General features: G+C 43.3%; 1 protein-coding gene across 1 annotated transcript; it reads right to left on the bottom strand.

Moving 5' to 3' along the window:
- Positions 1-802: 802 nt before the first annotated feature.
- On the bottom strand, positions 803-11318 carry PYD1 (pyrimidine 1). The gene is made up of 7 exons (XM_077379893.1): positions 10879-11318; positions 8506-8769; positions 8227-8397; positions 7213-7325; positions 6925-7111; positions 1270-1379; positions 803-1165 (listed from the first exon to the last, which is right to left on the bottom strand). The coding sequence occupies exons 1-7, from the start codon at positions 11140-11142 to the stop codon at positions 1009-1011; spliced, it is 1266 nt and encodes a 421-aa protein (XP_077236008.1). The 5' UTR covers positions 11143-11318; the 3' UTR covers positions 803-1008.
- Between the last annotated feature and the right edge of the window lie 8362 nt (positions 11319-19680).

Here is a 19680-nt window from a genome sequence, read left to right as displayed (position 1 = left end):
TTTGACATATTTTTTTTAAGATTTTTTTTTTTTGGTATAGGGATTCGCTAGCCACCTTCGCGGTAGGCTTCTTTTATGCTTGTCCCATCCTTTGTACGATTTGCGAAAAAGGTGGCTAGCAATAAATAATAGCAATATATAATAATCATGCGGGTACTAAGTTTTAAATGAAAAATAACAGAAAAATGGAAGCAGTAGAAAAATTATCAAAAAAATACAAAGAAAATTAAAAATTTATGAGAATTACGGAAAAAAAGGCTAAAATAAAACTTTTGTACTTCTCTATGGGCACCCGCGGGTCAATTTCAAATGGGTCACAGATTGGTGACCCGGACCCAGAATTTACGGGCCGGCAGGGTGGACCCGCAGGTCCGGGTCACTTTTTGCCAGGTCTACTTGTGGCAAAAAATTATAGAAAAAAAAAGAGTATTTTGAGTAGTGTTTTCCCCCCTTATTTCACAACCTTTTTCTCACCTCTCCTCGATCCCTCATAGGCCTCTCCCTCTCCCTCTCCCTCTCCCGCTCTCCCTTGCCATAGGGTAAGCTACTATTCCGTGTAAAATAAATTTGAAGCTACCAAACATTTAAATCTCTCCAGTTTTAGCTACCACGAAGCATGCTTGAAGCCATAGTGACAAATTGTTCCTTTCTCATATCCCCCATTTATGATGTTCCTGTCTCCCGACCATCTTCCCTCAGTAATTTGACCAGTTCAAAACCTGTGAAGTTGCAAAGGATTGCCTACTCCTGTCGTTTCATGCGCAAAAGCATTGAAAAGAATAGGAGAAAAGAAAATAGGAAATTTTGTTGGGTGACACATAATTGTCCATTGCATTTTTATTTTTATTTTTTTCACTTTCCCACCTAGCTATCATCAACTCATTCATTCTATTCTTAATCTTATTAGGTTCTCTTCTCAAATTAATAAACACAGTCACAATCAGGGAAGAGAGTGATACATGGACTCTTATTAAGCAGGTGGGGAGAGCACTTATCCTCCAAAATGCCTCAGTTAGACACCATGCTTTCAGTCTCTTTCACAAAGCCATCTCCCGTCCAATCCCTGTCCGACTGCAAACCTTTCCTGATTGCTTTCCTCTGTCGGATCGCTTCCTGCTGTCGCCGCACCAGATCGGTGTGGGTTGTAAAGTACTGAAGAGAAACCCTGCAAAGAAGAAGAGAGCAGAAAAGGATTGCAACTCAGTAGGCACAAAAGAAACTGTATTACTTATGCTAGTTACTAAGAGTTGACTCTTTAACAACTTGTACCCCCTGAAATCTTCTATGGAAGAAAAATTATGCTTTCTCATGAAATCTTTGAGGTCGTCGCAGAGCTGCTTCACAACGCCGTAGCCATGCATCATCACACCTGTGCATACCTGTCACGTACAATAGACCCATATGACAGAAATCAGCAAATGGAGAAAAATGGTTGATAGAATAACTGATTTCATGAACATGAAATAAAAACTGACAAGGAAATACCAAAAAAAAAATTGAAATTCAATTGAGGGAATATTCCTTATATTTGGAAAGTAGAAAAGGACATCACTGCAGCAATCTGACAGTCAGATTTGAAACTTGATAAAAATTTAGCCATTTTGGAAAGCTCATTATGTCAACATAGCATGCTTCGCTTCAAAAGGGGGAAGATTTGATATTTCAATTCAAATGGTTTTAGTCTCCCACCCTAGTTAGCTTAGATGAGGCCCGCATAGAACAGTTAAAAATCTATGCTGAGATACAACCCCAGGGGACTTTGATCACTCTGATGCTCAGCTGCATATCAGCAGGGTTCAGTATTACTGTATGAATCGCAACACACACATGCATTATTCAAAGATGAAGATTTTAAGGAGAATGTTAAATTCAATTTTTTAATGTACGCTGACAGTAAAGTAACCACTTCTGAAGCAGGTAGTACCTGATAGGAAGAGTTGTCAAGATTATGGTTTTAAATTTCGGTTTCGGTTAAAATTTTGGACTTATCAGAAACTGAAATTTCAGCCGACATCACGAAATTTTGGCCAAAATTTGGTACTAGTGCGCGGAATGCCTTTTTTTTTAGGAAGAAATTCTTTAATGGAATAAAGAAATAATATTTTATAACAAATTTCGATGAAATTCCCGAAATAATGAAATTTCAAATTTCGTTTTCGGAACGTTTCGGTCCTCACCGAAATCCGAAATTTCAGACCGGATTTCGGTCGAAATTTCAAACCATGGTCAAGAGTAATCTTGGGGACAGTCAAAATTGAATCTGCTAGTTCCTGCCAAAAGGTAGGCAATCGTTGCTGACGGAGTTAGCTAGCTGATACGGAGTAGTACAGCTCTGAAAATTTCATTCCAATTCGGGATCTTTAGAAAGATTCCTAATCGGAACACCGTGGACTGTGGAGGCAACAGAATATCCTGAGAGCCTGGTTCTAAAAACCAGCTGGTGTCAATGACTCAATGTGGAGATTTTGTCTTGAAGGTAAGGAATCAAATTATTTGCATCCACTTTTGTGGGTCACTGCATAAGTGCATAGTAGGGATAGGGGTATTTGGTAAATTCAATTACGGCAAGTGTATCCGTGGAGATTAGATTATATGATTGAAGATTCTAGATGTTTCAGCCGATCACCAGATTTCATCTTTGTGTGGAAAGAGATGGTTATTCGGAGGCAGACTCGCTAGGTAGTGTAAAGATACAATGCTTGGTGTTAGTGATCGATTTCTGATTGAGGATGATGTTCTAGAAGTATTTATTGTATTGTTGACTCCTGATGCCTCTTTTCGTTATCTCCTCTCTATAGCCAACTAGGTCATACATTTGTGTATACTCTTTCACCTCTATTTTAAGCTTATTCGACCTAGTTTTTACATCTAACACATCTATAACCTTGTACGGTTTACAACAATAGTACGGAACAATTGTATTTCTGGGATACTATTTGAAAGTGCTGGTGTGTTTTAAATTTGTTTCTATCAAATTGACATTTTTCCCTTGAAAAGTTCAGTTTAAAAAACTTTCTAAAAGGGAATCTGGGTACCTTCGACTCTCCCTCATATCTGCATTTTATAAAGCTTATCACCTTTTGTTTAGTCCCAGTTTAGAAAAGCTTTCTAAAAGGGTATATTTGTAAATTCAACTCTCCCTCCTATTTGCTTGTTTGAAAATTTACTTTGCCACCTTTTATTTAGTCCCGCATGCCTTGGAACAAAAGAGGAGAGGTGCTCACCCTATCTTCTCTCTCTAGTGCTTACGCACCTGAGACCTGACTTGCTTTGTGCCATGCAGAGTGCAAGTGCATTGGTGAAAGGGTTTTTGAGGCATGCTGTGCTCTTTGCATGTATGCATCACCATGGGCAACTTTATTTCTTTTCCTCTTTGCATCATCAGTTTATTAATCAGGGACTCGCCGACTAGTCGTTCCAGAGGTTCAGTGAACCGAGATGAATCCAGAAAAATGTTGTCCACGAGTGTGGTCCACACATCCATGGGTGGTGTTACACTGTCCTAGGCATATGGAGTTTCAGCGTGATCCCTCGAGTAAGGTACCCGGCACCTTGGTTGTCTACACAAGATGATGCTTGAGGGGGGTTAAGGGAACAACTACACTTAGACCTAAAGCGGAAGAAAACTAGACGAAAGGAGAGCCTAACCCAGCTAGGGTCAAAGCCTAGGACCAAACTAAGGCATCCAGACTGTTAGAGAATAAAATCAGATCTCTCAAGATCTTAGATTGATTAGTCATAGTTTAGGCAAACCGATTTGATTAGGTAACTAGATTAGATTATGTTTATCTCTTTCCCTTCTTATCACTATCTCTTTCTATGTTTATCTCTATGAGTGTTCTATATAAACACTCTTTGGGCTCTTTGTAATGCAACCAAGAATTAGTAAAATTTCTGAAGTTTATCATGGTATCAGAGCGAGACGATCCGACCCGTCCTTGACCACAGCTTTCGCAGTTCCGTTTTCCGGCGGACGGCCGAGCCAACATAGCTCTCCAGTATCATTCCAAGGTACTGGATCCACCCCTGCAAATTTAAATTCCAACTCTTAGAATTCGCTTCCTTTGTGTTTGCCTCATTTTCATCTCTACTTTTCCATGTTCCATCCATGGGTTTTCATCCATGCCTTCACTGTACTCGCAGCCATCTCCCCTTAGGTTCATTTGATCGGCCTCATGGAAAGAGAATGAAGTTCTAAATGTTTTGTCCAAGTATCAAGCCTTGAATTCCAACATCATGAAGAGAAGATGGGGGATACCCACGGAACACAGAAGCCTATGGTGTAGACAAGGCTAACTTTTTCTCTGTTTTCAATGCACCCCATCTCTTCAATCTATCTCCTAAATTTTGATATTTGCACCCTCCTATTCATGCACCATTTAAATCCGTAAAGTCATTAGCTTTTTTTTTTATGTGTCGTTAGCTTTTCCGCTATTATTCGTCGCCCATCTCTATACTTCCATTTTTTTTCTCTTTAATTCCTTGATCCATTTCAGTTGAGGTACCTCTTCGAGGTGCGTGCCTGAAATAGGAGCTCTACTCAGTTGAGGGGCCTCTCTCCTCGAGGTTCGTGCCTGAGAGAGCAATTTAAAATTCACATGAAGATTGATATTCTAAAACCAACCCATGTTGTCATGCCCATCAAGGCCCATTCTTGCTCATTCCGGCATCGGTCTATAGTGACTCAATCTTACTTGCCCATCGAGGCTTGAGTCTTGTCTAGCCCATTGAGGTTGTGATCTATTGATCCATTGGTGTTTTTTTTTTTTAAACCCTCTTTGCGACACATCAACAAGCGGCGTCTTCTTCGGCAACCATCGTTGGTGATCATTGGCAGCAACATCAGTCTTCACCATCAACTTTCGGAAGTGTGCATCAAATTGGTGGATTTTGATTAAATTTGTAATTTGGGAATTCTATTTTCCATATTTGGCAATTTTATTGTAATCAAACGTATATTGATTTTCAATTGATATACGCTTGAGGGGACATGTTAGAATATGTGGGATCCAACGATTGGATTGGGTTAAGATCTCACCGTTGGATCATCTTGGAGGTAGATTGGGTAAATTGGCTAAATGAGGAGACTAGATAAATTAGGCGAGTGAATAAGAAGAGGCAAGCAAGAAAGATTAGGAAAGCAGATTTAATTAGGTAGATTTGATTAGGATTCCTTCCCTTCCATAATTATCTTGATTTCCCTTCTATGCTTATCATGTAAGTGCTTTATATAAGCACCCTTTGATTACTGTAATTGCATTCAAGAATTAGTGAAATTTCTGAAGTTTTGTTCCCACTTCGTGGCTCATCTTCCAAGCGAACATTCTTCGGCAAAAGGCATCGATCATCATCTTCACCATCAGCATTATACAAACATCTTCAACGGACATCGGTCATTAATATTCAAAAGTGTGCATCAAATTGGGTTACTTATTGGGGAATTTTTTGGGAACTTTTATTGTAATCAAACATATGTCGATTTTTCAATCCACATATGTTTGAGGGGGCATGTTAGAGAATAAAATCAGATCTCTCAAGATCTTAGATTGATTAGTCATAGTTTAGGCAAACCGATTTGATTAAGTAACTAGATTAGATTATGTTTATCTCTTTCCCTTCTTATCACTATCTCTTTCTATGTTTATCCCTATGAGTGTTCTATATAAACACTCTTTGGGCTCTTTGTAATGCAACTAAGAATTAGTGAAATTTCTGAAGTTTATCACAGACTAATCCAGGTCAAGCCTAGTTCGAACCAATGTTACCGGGATCGCCCTCCCACCTTCCGACCCGAAACGTGGGTCGTTTGCGGCTCGGATCGCCCAAACTGACCACCCGGGCGACCCACGTGAAATGAAGAGATGCATAGAGAGAGAGAGATAACACTTTGGTGGACTAGGAAAAGAGAGCTGCACAATAGTTTATTAGCTGTTCATGTTTTTATATTTTTATTTTAGAACTTGGTAGTTATTTTCTGTTTGCTTTCATTTCAGATTAAGAATGCAATATATGTTGGTACTTAATTTAGTGATATTTGGAGATATTCAAATTTTATATATTATGGATTATATAATTTAGTGATACACGGGGCTTTTTGTTTTGTTTGTTAAATGAATGTAATATGGACTATAGAATGATATTCCTTTAAAAATATATGAAATTATATATATAGCACCAGAGTGACGCAAATTTGCGCTCCAAATCGACCCACGAGCCGAAATAGAGAACCGACTTAGCCCACCGTCATCGTACCCCGTACCCGTTCCAGTACCGCGTTCTGGAATGAACCGCGTTCCAGGTAAACTTGGTTCGAACCAACAGGATACAAGACCACCATTTGCCTTGTACGAACTGGATCGACCAAGCTGAGGGTCAAAACAGTGAAAAGAGAGATCATTTTCTTTTTTCCTTTAATCTGGATATGCATTTGAAATTAGGATTAGACTATTGTTCGGCCTCCCTCTTTAGGGTATGCCTAGCTCTATTTTTTGGCATGACTGATCAACATCACTATGTCTAAAATCAATTTTCTAAGAAACTATTTCACCTCCCTAGTAGGGTTTGCCTTGTGTTGCTTGGTCCCCTACTTATGATTAACCTTGAGTGTCATTAGTTTCTATTTTAGAGTTCACCTAAGTCAAAAAGCTTTAGCGTAAACTCATTGGTGAATATCTGTCGGTGTTTATTCTAAACAAGAGAAGTCCTTCCAAAGTTCCATGTCTCAACATTTAGGACAAAAAAGAAGTCTGTGAGCAACTATGAAAGACTGCAATATCCTAGTCGCATATAACTATATTTCAATCACAGAAAATGCTCAAATATTGAAACCAAGAAAAGGGTATGAAATATCTCCACAACTCATGAATTGAGAGGGAAAAAAATAAAAGGATAAGTAATAAAAAAATAATCCAATTGGAATCTAACCTGAACAGTATTTGCCCCTAGAAGGATGAATTCAGCAGCATCTCCTCCCGTCTCAACTCCTCCAATACCAGAGAGTGAATAGTCATTATCACTAAATTCCGACTTCATCATTTGTGCAATTTGCATTACTTTTGCAAGTGCAATAGGATGGACTGCCTTGCAAGAATACCCTCCAGGAGTGGAGTACCTGCAGATGGTAAAATCCACATAGAACGGAGAGTAAATTATTCTGTAAACAAAAATAAGTCAAGAGAAGCTGTCTTATTGATTGGGATCGCAATGACTAACCCCTCAACACAGGGTTCAGGGCGCAAAGTCTTGAGATCAATTCCCATGACACTCATGATGGTGTTAATGGCAGAAATCCCTTCACATCCTTTCCTTAATGCTACCCTGGCTGGCTATATACAACACAATGCAATAAATTCATAAATTATTTATACATGAATAGGAAAAAGAAAATTTTATTGTAGGACTTCCGACATACCAGTTTACTGGAGGTTTATTTTTATATTCAATTATCTGCTAAGCTGATCATTTCCCCTCGTATGTTTGTTTTTTTTTTATATTTTTTCCCTCTACATGAATTTTACCCAAAATCTGGAATTATTACATCCTCGAACTTTGTGACCATTAATGGGAGTTTCAAAATAAAGATTTTCAAAGCCATTTAAAATATAAAATTTAGGCTAGTGATGGCGATCATTAAAAAAATAGGCTAGTTATATTGGTACTACCATGCCTTAATAATTGCACAAACTCAGCTTGTCTTTTCTTTTTCAATTAGCTTATGAGAGCTTTGGGGGAACTGTAATAACCTTTGACAGCTGTTTACTTAATAAAAGACAAGGTGAACTAGTGCAAATATCAAAACATGGCAATGCCAATATCAATAGTCACCATTTACGACTAATGAAACAATGAAATATTTATCATTTTCCACATAAATCACACAATAAAGAGCATTTCCTCACTTTACTATAGAATGTCAAATGCATTTCTTCGCTAGGAAAACACACAATTATTGCATTTATTGATTGAGTAACCAACAAATAACTGAGAGAAGTTTTGTGATTCCGTTTGCAATTCTGAGAGGACCATTCCAGCAGATGCTATAATTTGATCACTCACATTTTTGGTAATAATACAGATCAGAGTATGAAAGTTTGTATGGGTGCTTACACAATTCTAAACTTATATTTGAACAAATTAAGATGCAAATGCTTCTTTATTCCCTGTAAGAAAATAAAGAGGTGTCATCTAAAAGCAAGCCACGATGACATTCAGAATTAGGAGGCAAACCTCTGTAATGTCAGTGACGTTAGGGGTCATCTTTGCCCATACAGGAATGGTGGCTTTCTCATTTACCCATCCACATACCTCATCCAACAACGCACAGTCTGTGCCAACTGCGGCACCCATTTTACGCTCTGGCATGCCATGGGGACATGAGAAATTGATTTCAAGAGCATCCTGAATGAAGATAGCAAAAGTATTTGGTGACACTAGCTTTGATATAAGATAGTGGAATTGGATTTCATATCTAAATAATGATTAGGGAAGAGGTCAATGGAAGCTTACAACTCCAGTTTCTTCAACGCGCTCAATAAGTTCCTCCCAGGCAGCCTTATTATACTCCTCCATAATTGACGCAATGAGTATCCTATCTGGATACTCCTCTTTTAATTGTTTGAACTCTTTTAACATAGTCTCAAGTGGCCGATCACTGATGAGCTCAATATTCTCCCACCCAATAATTTGTCCTTTGGCCGAACCATTTGATCCCGCTCGGAGCCGAGCATATCGAGGTGTTACATTCACAACTTTATCAGCTTCCAGTGACACCTAGCATGAATGAAGTCCAACCCAACAGCCTTAGCTTTTGATATGGAGAACAAACACAAGAAAATTTAATTTTGAATTGCCGTTAATGAACATGAAAACTGTAGGCATGCAGCAAGGATAGAGGAATCATGGAACATATTACGTTGGAAGATGCAAAAGTGTAAAACAGAAAGACACCGAGAGGCACATCGCATACATATCTTACATCAACTCAACTCAACTCAACTCAACAAAGCCTTTATCCCAAACTAGTTGGAGTCGGCTAAATGAATCCTTTAGAAAAATTTATGAAGAAGGTGAAAAGAATCTACCCAGCTCTAATCCTAGCTCTAGTTGGGTTCTTCTACGTGGATCATTTTCTCCCATTCTATCATATCCAAGGCCATGTTCTCTGTTATGTTCCTAGCTATCAAGTCTTTCCTCACTCTTTCTACCCAAGTTGTTTCCAGTCTGCGGTTTTTACATATCTTACATCTGTAATATTAAAATTTACAGAATCAGATTTTTAACATTTTTTAATGCCTCCTAGAGCTTTGAGATCCCATCAAGTTTGGTTAATTAAAAAAACCAACATCAGCAAGTGGATCCTGATAAAAAATGTTCCAATAAATCTGGCACGAGAATCCATTTTAGGGTTTACTGAGACAAGGAAATACGAGATTTAGGACCGGAAGCACAAGCGTGAATTTTCCAATAAATATGTTCCAAATTTCATATCCTCAAAAAGAAAAACATAAAATATGGCAAAACAAGTTCTCTGAGTCAATTAGAACCAACTAAATGTAGTCTTCACAATCTTCTAACTTCTAAGTTCTAACAGCCAAAGAGAATTTAAAAGTAAAAAACGAAAAAAAAAAAAAAAAAAAAAATCTTTTTCTATCCAGAGACAGAATAAATAAAGCAACCAAAGAAAGATATTAACTAGCAATTCCTAATAAGCTTCTTGTTCACCAACCTTGTAGACTCTACATGGAGTAAATAGCATGCACGAGCACAAAATTACATGCCATGTGAAAATCAGCTTCACAGTCTCGAGGTATTTGAAATGGGAAATGATAGGTTATGGACACCAATAACAAGGCTTGCCTATTTGTGAACCTCATCAAGATTGGGCAGTAAAAAGAAGCAGGCCCCACTTGCTTTGACCTCAGAAGGTCGTTGAATCAAGTAGACCCTGATTCTCATTGCCATCCAATCTGATCAGATGGAAACTCAAACTGTCCAATCCATGAGCTTTTGCCTATTGAATGAGGCGAGGGGCAACTGTCCAACCAATGTACATTTGCCACATTGGATGAAAATGGTGTCCATCTTTTAACAATCCATTCACAGACTGCTGATCCAATGGCTGAGATTTTCAATTGGTCCCCCCATGTTGGACCCCAGCAGATGACCAGTTCCAATCAATGTAGGTGTAGCCACGTATAGGTGGAGATTAGGGCGAACTACCAATTCAGGTAATCTGATGATTACCAAAACAGGTTTCTGTCCAAGGCATGTGGATGGAAGGCCCACAATCGATATGACTACCACTGAAAGCACCACAATTCAAAGAAATAAAAATCTTTTCTGTTCCCAAGGACTCCAATTTTCTGTGACCTTCAATCTAAAACAGTAAATGTGGCACATACGTGAGATCTTCTGGACCACTAATGACTAATCTATAGGCCCTAATAGAGACAAGCAGGGCGATCCAAGCCGTTCAATCAGTCGCTCTCAAATGTTTCAACATTACCTTTTCTATTCGGATTGTTACAAATGTTTCAAAATCCAGCCTAATGAAAAAAGAACAATCTAACATGAAAAATTTCACTTCTCCAACCAAAATCCAATCTTTAATTCCCAGAAACAAATGATAAACAGAAAGAGATGGAACGGAATCTCGTGCAGATTCAAAACATGAATATTAAAAAATAAATAGAACTGAGACAAACCTAACAAAGTAAATGCAAACTTTAAAATCAAATTCTCACAAGTAAAACAAAACATACGGGCACACATACAACGATCATAAGTTTGATCGAATTAACGAGATTTTAAATGGAAGAAAAGATCAAAACGTCAACTCTAGTAAAAACGAAAGTCAGAAGAAAAAAAAAAATTCAATACCGTTTTGGCGATCACGGCGCCCCAGCCTTCATCAAAAGCCCTCTTCATCACCGTGTAATTCGTCCCGGGAGGACCCGAACCGATAACGAAAGGATTTGGCATCTGCAATCCGTTAACCCTAACGCTCAGATCCGGCTCAGGTGTCGCCTCACCCGCAAAAACCCTAAATTGGACCGTCCGAGCACTGGAAAAAGAACGAGGGAGCTTTGGAAGTCCGTGCGTTCGGATTTTCGGCTCGATCAGGCAGGTATTGAGAGAGGCCATCGCAATCTTGCTCTGGAAGAAGCTAGGGTTAGGGTTTGTTCTCTTATGCAGAGGAAGAAGAGAGGGGGGAGAGGCCGAGTTTAAAAGGAAACGCAGTCAAAAATTCAGTAGAGACGTGTAAGTATTTGATTGTTTACGCTGAGACCCAGAGGTAGAGATATAGATGGAAATGATTCTTGCGGTTTTGCCACGCTGTATCCTGTACCTGAGATTGCAAATTTTGGACACGAGGAAGCTAACCGTCGTGGTCCACATTTCAACTTTACTCAAAGTGGGTCTCTTACGTGTTTCGCGGGTCCACTCTTAATCATTCCCCCATATTTCCATATTTCCACAGAGGCTCTTCCCTGGCCGTCTGATTAGGTGGGCCCACATTATTGGACAATCCAAGCTATTCATTTGTTGGGCTACGATATAGATAGGCCACTCGCCAAATATCATCTCCATAGGATGATCCTTCACCTCAATTCCGTGAACGTATCGACATCTCCATAGATCAGAATGTTGAGATCGTCTTATGGTGATGATTTTAGGGGCACATCCTATTCGAATAGGAACCCAACAACAAATGAATGGTTTGGATCATCCAATAACGAGGGCCTCACTGTATTTCGGTTTTGGAATGTTTCGGTTTCGGTGGACGTCAAATCACGTTAAAATGGGGTGCATAATCCTATAGGGGGTGAAAAAAATCATCTGCCTAAAAAAAATTATGCTACTATATGATTTTGGGCGATGACATTTTCACCCTCTGCAGTATGCATTAACCCCCTTATATTTTGAACAGTGGGCAACTTGCCAACTTTAACGCTTTTTGACGTCAAAGAACGTTAAAAGGGGGGCGAATACGTACTGCAGGCGTGAAAATATCATCGCCCATGATTTAATGTGGTGTGAACTTCTCTATCAAATTTCCATGGACGATCTCATCGTGCAGCTGTATGTTTTTGAGGCTGTTGATTTGACAACAGGCCACCGCATGGGCAGGCCATAACCAAAAAACCACCAATATAACTCGAACATCAAATCCATCGCTCATAAAATCACGTGGTCAAAGGAAAAGGTAGAGTAAGGAAGAACATTGATCAACAATTAGGATTGTCTGATAGTCACAATTTGTAAGAATTGACCATAAATGTAATGGCCTACTTGATCAATAATCAGATTCTTATATATGTGCGTCGAATTAAATGCATATGCATCTCTCACTGCTGATGAAGCGGCTTTGGGCGGCATAAACGTTTGATCAGCCTCTTATCACCTTCTCCTTTACATACCGGAGAGAAAAAAATCCATATCATAAAGATAAAAGCTATTGTCCAGGGTCTTCTACTTGCTGTCAAAAAGAACATAAGGTGTTTATCTTGTAGATTAGAGGTGTAAGTAGTAAATAAAGAGAGGCAAGCATTGGATTTACCTTGAGCTTACCTCGTTGAATAGTGGTAAGTAGTGTCTGGTTGTTGTCTTGTCGACCTTGTAGAGTAGTAGCCGGGATATCATTACCAATATAAAAAGATAAGAGAGAGAGACAGAGAAAGCATCATTCTCAGGAAATCTAAGCAAAATTCCACTTTCTTGCTTGGATTTTATAGGGATGGGACACGGGTGACAGATTAGATTAACCGGGGGACATCCCTGGTAGTCTCCAGGGTCTCATTAACTTTGGCCCCTTGGCTTCGGGAGAGCGCTTTTATTCTACTTCCTTCCATGTTCATTCCATTGAAACTCATTTCTCTTCATGTCCGACGTGCATGGTGATCAAAGCCATTAACCTACTTGTCAACTACTGATCTGTGCAATAGGCATTGGTCTATGGCAATAAAAATCTGTTCACTACATAACCCTTGCGTTTAACGGGCCAAAATAAGAAATAGTATCATCTCTTGCTATTTTTTTCACTTTTCTAATTTGTAGCAGTTAAAGGTTATTCCCCCCCCCCCCCCCCCCCAAAAAAAAAAAAAATTTCTAATAGTTGATGAAAAAAGGGCTTTTGTAAGATAAAATATGAGTGGGCAAAAGTACAAGTGAGGACGCTTGCTCAATGATAAAGGACGGCCAAATGCACAAGGCTCCCGCCATTGCGGGGTCGGGGAAGGGCTAGATTTACACTTCCTCAATGATCCAAATCATTTATTTTCTATGGCCCTGATTGTTTAGGATTTTGAGAACTTGGTTGTGTCTAAAACTAACCATCAAACTAAAACCTAAATGCAATTTTGAGTCTAATGATCAGTATCGACTCAAAATCAATTCTCAAAATCTAAAACAATCGGGGCATGATCAGCCTCCCTATGATGTATGTGCTATGGAGAAAACTCCATATTTAAAACAATTCTATTTTTTTTATTTAAAAAGAAGAAGAAGCAACGGTCGGCCTCCCTATGATGGATGGGCTATGGAGAAAACTCCATATTTAAAACGATTCTATTTTTTTTTATTGAAAAAAAACAAGCAGCGGTCCTCTAAAAATTGGAGGGTTAGAATCTTTTAATACGAGTAACTTGGTCATTGGCGGATTTTGGACACTGGCCATCCATAACACTCCCAAGAAAATAAATGGTTTTATATCACTGGAGCATTGAGCTAGTGGCCCCACTTTACTATTGCCTGGCTATTAGAGTTGGTGTTATTTATTCATTTATACTTGAACGCTCCCCCTCACTTGTGGCCCCTATGGGCGTAGGAAAGCCCTAGAAGGGTTCCCATAATACCATCCTTCTAAGTGGGGCTGTTTGCCATAGGGATAGCAAGCCTAGGTTTATTTTAGGGAAATGAATTCAGCGTGATGGGGTGTGAAAACACCAGCCTCTCACAGGCTGCCACCTGTCCCAGAGTAGGTGAGCTGCAGCCTCTCACAGGCCGCCACCTGTCCCAGAGTAGGTGAGCTGCAGCCTCTCACAGGCCGCCACCTGTCCCAGAGTAGGTGAGCTGCAGCCTCTCACAGGCCGCCACCTGTCCTGGACACCTGTCCAGGACACCTCACCAGATTTTCCTATAAATACAGGATCAAAGCTCAGACCAATGGGTAATGCGAAAATCCCTTCTCTCCCTAAACTCTTAGACATCTCCCCTTCACTCCTGCTCATACTGACTTGAGTGTCGAAGGGCCTGTCCGGAGTAAAACCCTGTCTGGTCTTCTGACCTCGCTTGCCTTGTGCAGGACTCAGCCCTCATAGCAGGACTCTCTCTCGACCACCTCACTCCTCGTTCACTCCGGTCCTTCAGGACTCAGCTCCCCTAGTCATCCAGCTCAGCTCTTACATCACTGCTGTACCTGTTACCGATTTTAGGTCTAACAGATTGGCGCCATCCGTGGGACCCCAGAACTAAAAGCTGTCCTTACACATCCCACTCACAAAAATGGCAGGACGCAAGAGTACGCGGATGCCTACTGCGCGGGCGCGGACTACCCAAACCGCGCTACCCCGCAGGACCCGGAGCGAGCGAATTGCATCACTAGTGGTAGCAGCTTCTGCTACAGCAGATCAGAGCCCGGCTCGCTCAGAACATCTGAATCCTTTGCCCACCCCGGAGCAGGTTCAAGCTCTATTTCAGCAGATGACAGCCCTCGTTGGGCAGTACCAGCAACTACTTCAAGTACCCCCTCAACCTCCCCCAGAGGCTCCGCGATCTGTCCAAGGAAGGCCAGACGTCCACAGGGGAGAGTCATCACACCATGGTGAGGGCCGAACTCATCATTCCACCAGACAAGTCCCTCACCCCGCGACGAGGCATGCCCAAACAGAGCCTCAGCACCGTGAAAGGTCGCGTTCCCCCTCCGCACAGAGGCGCCGAGCTCATGAAGATCGCGCGCCACCAGCGAAGTGCCGACCTCGTCGTATGAGTCGGGAGAGCCAATCCGGCTCTGCGGCGAGCCAGTCGGTGGAAAGGATCAGGTCCTTGGACCACAGGACGGATCCGCTGCTACAGAGAATGGAGGAGATGGACCATCGGATAGAGGAACTGGCGAAGGACCAGAGCCGGCCCGTCTCCAGGGCGTTCTCAAGTAGGACGCCATTCACTGATGATGTTCTGGGTGCCCCAACACCCAGAGGGTTTAAAATGCCCGCCGTCCCTCAGTATGACGGCACTACAGACGCCGTGGACCACTTGGAAACGTTCAGAACAATTATGCTCCTTCACGGAGCTTCCGATGGCTTTCTTTGCAGAGCGTTTCCAACGACGCTGACTGGCGCGGCAAGAGACTGGTATTCCAGGATCAAACCGAACTCCATCAACAATTTTGATGATTTTGGAGAGGATCTTGTCCGCCACTTCATGAGCAGCCGCAGGCCAAGGAAAACAACAGCTTCCCTGATGGCCTTGCGACAGGACGACAACGAGCCTCTGAAGGTGTTCGTCCGCCGATTCAACAGGGAGGCACTTCAAGTGCCAAATCTAGATCCCTCAGCAGCAATGAATGCGCTCCTCGCAGGCGCCAAGTCTAATGATTTCCGTCGAGCGGTGGCTCGACAAAATCCGCACTCACTAGCGGATCTTATGGCCGGGGCAGAAGAGTACATAACGGTGGAAGAAACACTGGCAGCTCTTAATTCAAATCGGAGGATAACCTCTGAAGAGAAGAATCTCCCTAAGCAGCGCAGGGAGGATAAACCTCCCAGGAGAGAGAAGTCTCCGCCTCCTCAGAGAAGAGAAGAAAACTTCACGCCTCTCAACACCTCCAGAAAGCACATACTGGCGGCGATCAGCGAAGAAGAGTTCGTGAAGTGGCCTGCTAGAATGATCTCCAAGGGAAACAGGAGAGATCCTTCAAAGTACTGTCGGTTCCACAAGGACCACGGCCACGACACAGATGATTGTTGGCAACTCAAGCAGGAAATTGAGCAACTCATCAGCCGGGGCTATTTGAAAAAGTATATCCGAACTGACAGCCGCAACCAAGAGCGCAGAGGAAAGAGCCCCCAGGGCCGCAGCCCTCGAAGATCACAGCAGCCCCCTGCTCGGGACAAAACCCCTCAGCTGGGCAATGCGCAGCCTGAGGCACCCCAACCTCAGCCAAGGGGGGTCATCGGTACAATTATGGGTGGGCCTGCAGCTGGGGGCACCTCTTCTACCGCCCGCAAAGCATATGCACGGCGAGTTAACGCCGTGCACACAACCAGCAAAAAGACGAGGACAGAGAACGAGATCTCCTTCTCAGATGCAGATTTGGACAACCTCATACTGCCTCACGACGACGCCCTAGTCTTAACTATTCTCGTCGCCAACTGGGAGCTGAAGAAAATCCTGGTTGACAATGGGAGTTCTGCGGATATCTTATACTATCACGCCTTTCTGAAGATGATGATAGGCGATGACCGCCTGAAGCCGGCAAGCTCAGATCTGTTTGGCTTCTCCGGAGAGATGGTGAAAGTAGAGGGGCAGATTGAGCTCCCAGTCCTTATCGGAGAGCCACCCTGCCAGGCGTTCGCCATGGTCAACTTCCTGGTAGTAAGGGCCACTTCGGTCTATAATGCTATCCTAGGACGGCCTAGCAAGAACCTGATTCGTGCAGTGGCTTCGGGTTATCACCAAAAGATGAAGTTCATAACCCCCAACGGCGTGGGAGAAGTTCGAGGAGATCAACCCCAATCCAGGGAGTGCTATGCGATGGCACTCAAAGGCAAAAATGCAGTGGAATCACTGCCAATCGAACTACTCGATGTCAGGGACGAACTCAGGGGGACTCAACCCGTTGAAGACCTCATCTCCATCCCACTATGCCCAGAAGATAGTGAGAAAGTCGCTCTGATCGGCTTTTCTCTCAGCAGCAGCACTCAGCACCAACTCACTAAGTCAAATCGTCATGCATGAAAGGTGATTTTGTAAATTAAATTTATGTTAATATGAATAATATAATCTTTTTGCAGACTCAGTCTCCCTCTTGTATCTGGAAACCCAGTTCATAAAACTTGGGTACTCTCTGAAAACCCAGTTCATAAAACTTGGGTACTCTCTGGAAACCCAGTTCATAAAACTTGGGTACTCTTTGGAAACCCAGTTCATAAAACTCGGGTACTCTGGAAACCCAGTTCGCTAAAACTGGGTACTCGCTGCGTGGATCGCCACGGCTCGTCTCCGCAAAGATCGGGAGCACACTCCTGGTCCGGAACCAGCCCGGATGCAAAAACCAACGCCGCTTGGAAACCCAGTTCACTAAAACTCGGGTACTCGCTACTTGGAAACCCAGTTCACTAAAACTCGGGTACTCTGGAAACCCAGTTCACTAAAACTCGGGTACTCGCTACTTGGAAACCCAGTTCACTAAAACTCGGGTACTCTGGAAACCCAGTTCACTAAAACTCGGGTACTCGCTACTTGGAAACCCAGTTCGCTAAAACTTGGGTACCCTGGAAACCCAGTTCACTAAAACTTGGGTACTTGCTATTTGGAAACCCAGTTCGCTAAAACTAGGGTACTCGCTGCTCGGAAACCCAAGTTCAATAAAATTTGGTCATCCTAAGCCGTTCAGCTCATCTCAAGCCGAACTGGATATGACGCGTCTCGCTACAGGAATTCAGTTCATCTCAAGCCGAACTGGATATGACGCGTCTCGCTACAGGACAAAATTCAGTTCATCTCAAGCCGAACTGGATATGACGCGTCTCGTTACAGGACAAAATTCAGTTCATCTCAAGCCGAACTGGATATGACGCGTCTCGCTACAGGACAAAATTCAGTTCATCTTAAGCCGAACTGGATATGACGCGTCTCGCTACAAGACAAAATTGAGTTCATCTCAAGCCGAACTGGATATGACGCGTCTCGCTACAGGAATTCAGTTCATCTCAAGCCGAACTGGATATGACGCGTCTCGCTACAGGACAAAATTCAGTTCATCTCAAGCCGAACTGGATATGACGCGTCTCGCTACAGGAATTCAGTTCATCTCAAGCCGAACTGGATATGACGCGTCTCGCTACAGGACAAAATTCAGTTCATCTCAAGCCGAACTGGATATGACGCGTCTCGCTACAGGACAAAATTCAGTTCATCTTAAGCCGAACTGGATATGACGCGTCTCGCTACAAGACAAAATTCAGTTCATCTCAAGCCGAACTGGATATGACGCATCTCGCTACAGGAATTCAGTTCATCTCAAGCCGAACTGGATATGACGCGTCTCGCTACAGGACAAAATTCAGTTCATCTCAAGCCGAACTGGATATGACGCGTCTCGTTACAGGACAAAATTCAGTTCATCACAAGCCGAACTGGATATGACGCGTCTCGCTACAAGACAAAATTCAGTTCATCTCAAGCCGAACTGGATATGACGCGTCTCGCTACAGGACAAAATTCAGTTCATCTCAAGCCGAACTGGATATGACGCGTCTCGCTACAGGACAAAATTCAGTTCATCTCAAGCCGAACTGGATATGACGCGTCTCGCTACAGGACAAAAATCAGTCCGGTCCGAACCGGACTGGGCGCAAGACGACAAAAATCAGTCCGGCAAAAGCCGAACTGGATATAACGCGTTTCAACAAAACGACAAAAATCAGTCCGGTCCGAACCGGACTGGACGCAAGACGACAAAAATCAGTCGGACTCCGGACTGGATCTCCGAACTCCACTTCCAGCCGGACTCCGGACTGGATCTCCAGAACTACAACTTCCAGCCGGACTGGATCTCCGAACTCAACTTCCAGCCGGACTCCGGACTGGATCTCCGAACTCCACTTCCAGCCGGACTCCGGACTGGATCTCCAGAACTACAACTTCCAGCCGGACTGGATCTCCGGACTGGATCTCCGGACTGGATCTCCAGACTACACTTCCAGCCGGACTCCGAACTCAACTTCCAGCCGGACTCCGGACTGGATTTCCGGACTCCACTTCCAGCCGGACTCCGGACTGGATCTCCGAACTCAACTTCCAGCCGGACTCCGGACTGGATCTCCGAACTCCACTTCCAGCCGGACTCCGGACTGGATCTCCGAACTCAACTTCCAGCCGGACTCCGGACTCAACTTCCAGCCGGACTCCGGACTGGATCTCCGGACTCCACTTCCAGCCGGACTCCGGACTCGATCTCCGGACTCAACTTCCAGCCGGACTCCGGACTGGATCTCCGGACTCCACTTCCAGCCGGACTCCGGACAGGATCTCCGGACTCCACTTCCAGCCGGACTCCGGACTGGATCTCCGGACTCCACTTCCAGCCGGACTCCGGACTGGATCTCCGGACTCCACTTCCGGCTGGACTCCGGACTGGATCTCCGAACTCAACTTCCAGCCGGACTCCGGACTGGATCTCCGGACTCCACTTCCAGCCGGACTCCGGACTAGATCTCCGGACTCCACTTCCAGCCGGACTCCGGACTAGATCTCCGGACTCAACTTCCAGCCGGACTCCGGACTGGATCTCCGAACTCAACTTCCAGCCGGACTCCGGACTGGATCTCCGAACTCCACTTCCAGCCGGACTCCGGACTGGATCTCCGAACTCAACTTCCAGCCGGACTCCGGACTGGATCTCCGGACTCAACTTCCAGCCGGACTCCGGACTGGATCTCCGGACTCCACTTCCAGCCG

This window comes from Tasmannia lanceolata, unplaced genomic scaffold (genome assembly GCF_043159265.1).
Source record: "Tasmannia lanceolata isolate RefF3 unplaced genomic scaffold, GAP_Taslan_0.1 ptg000005l, whole genome shotgun sequence".
NCBI classification, from domain to species: Eukaryota; Viridiplantae; Streptophyta; class Magnoliopsida; order Canellales; family Winteraceae; genus Tasmannia; species Tasmannia lanceolata.
This window is presented reverse-complemented; position numbering and strand designations above follow the sequence as displayed.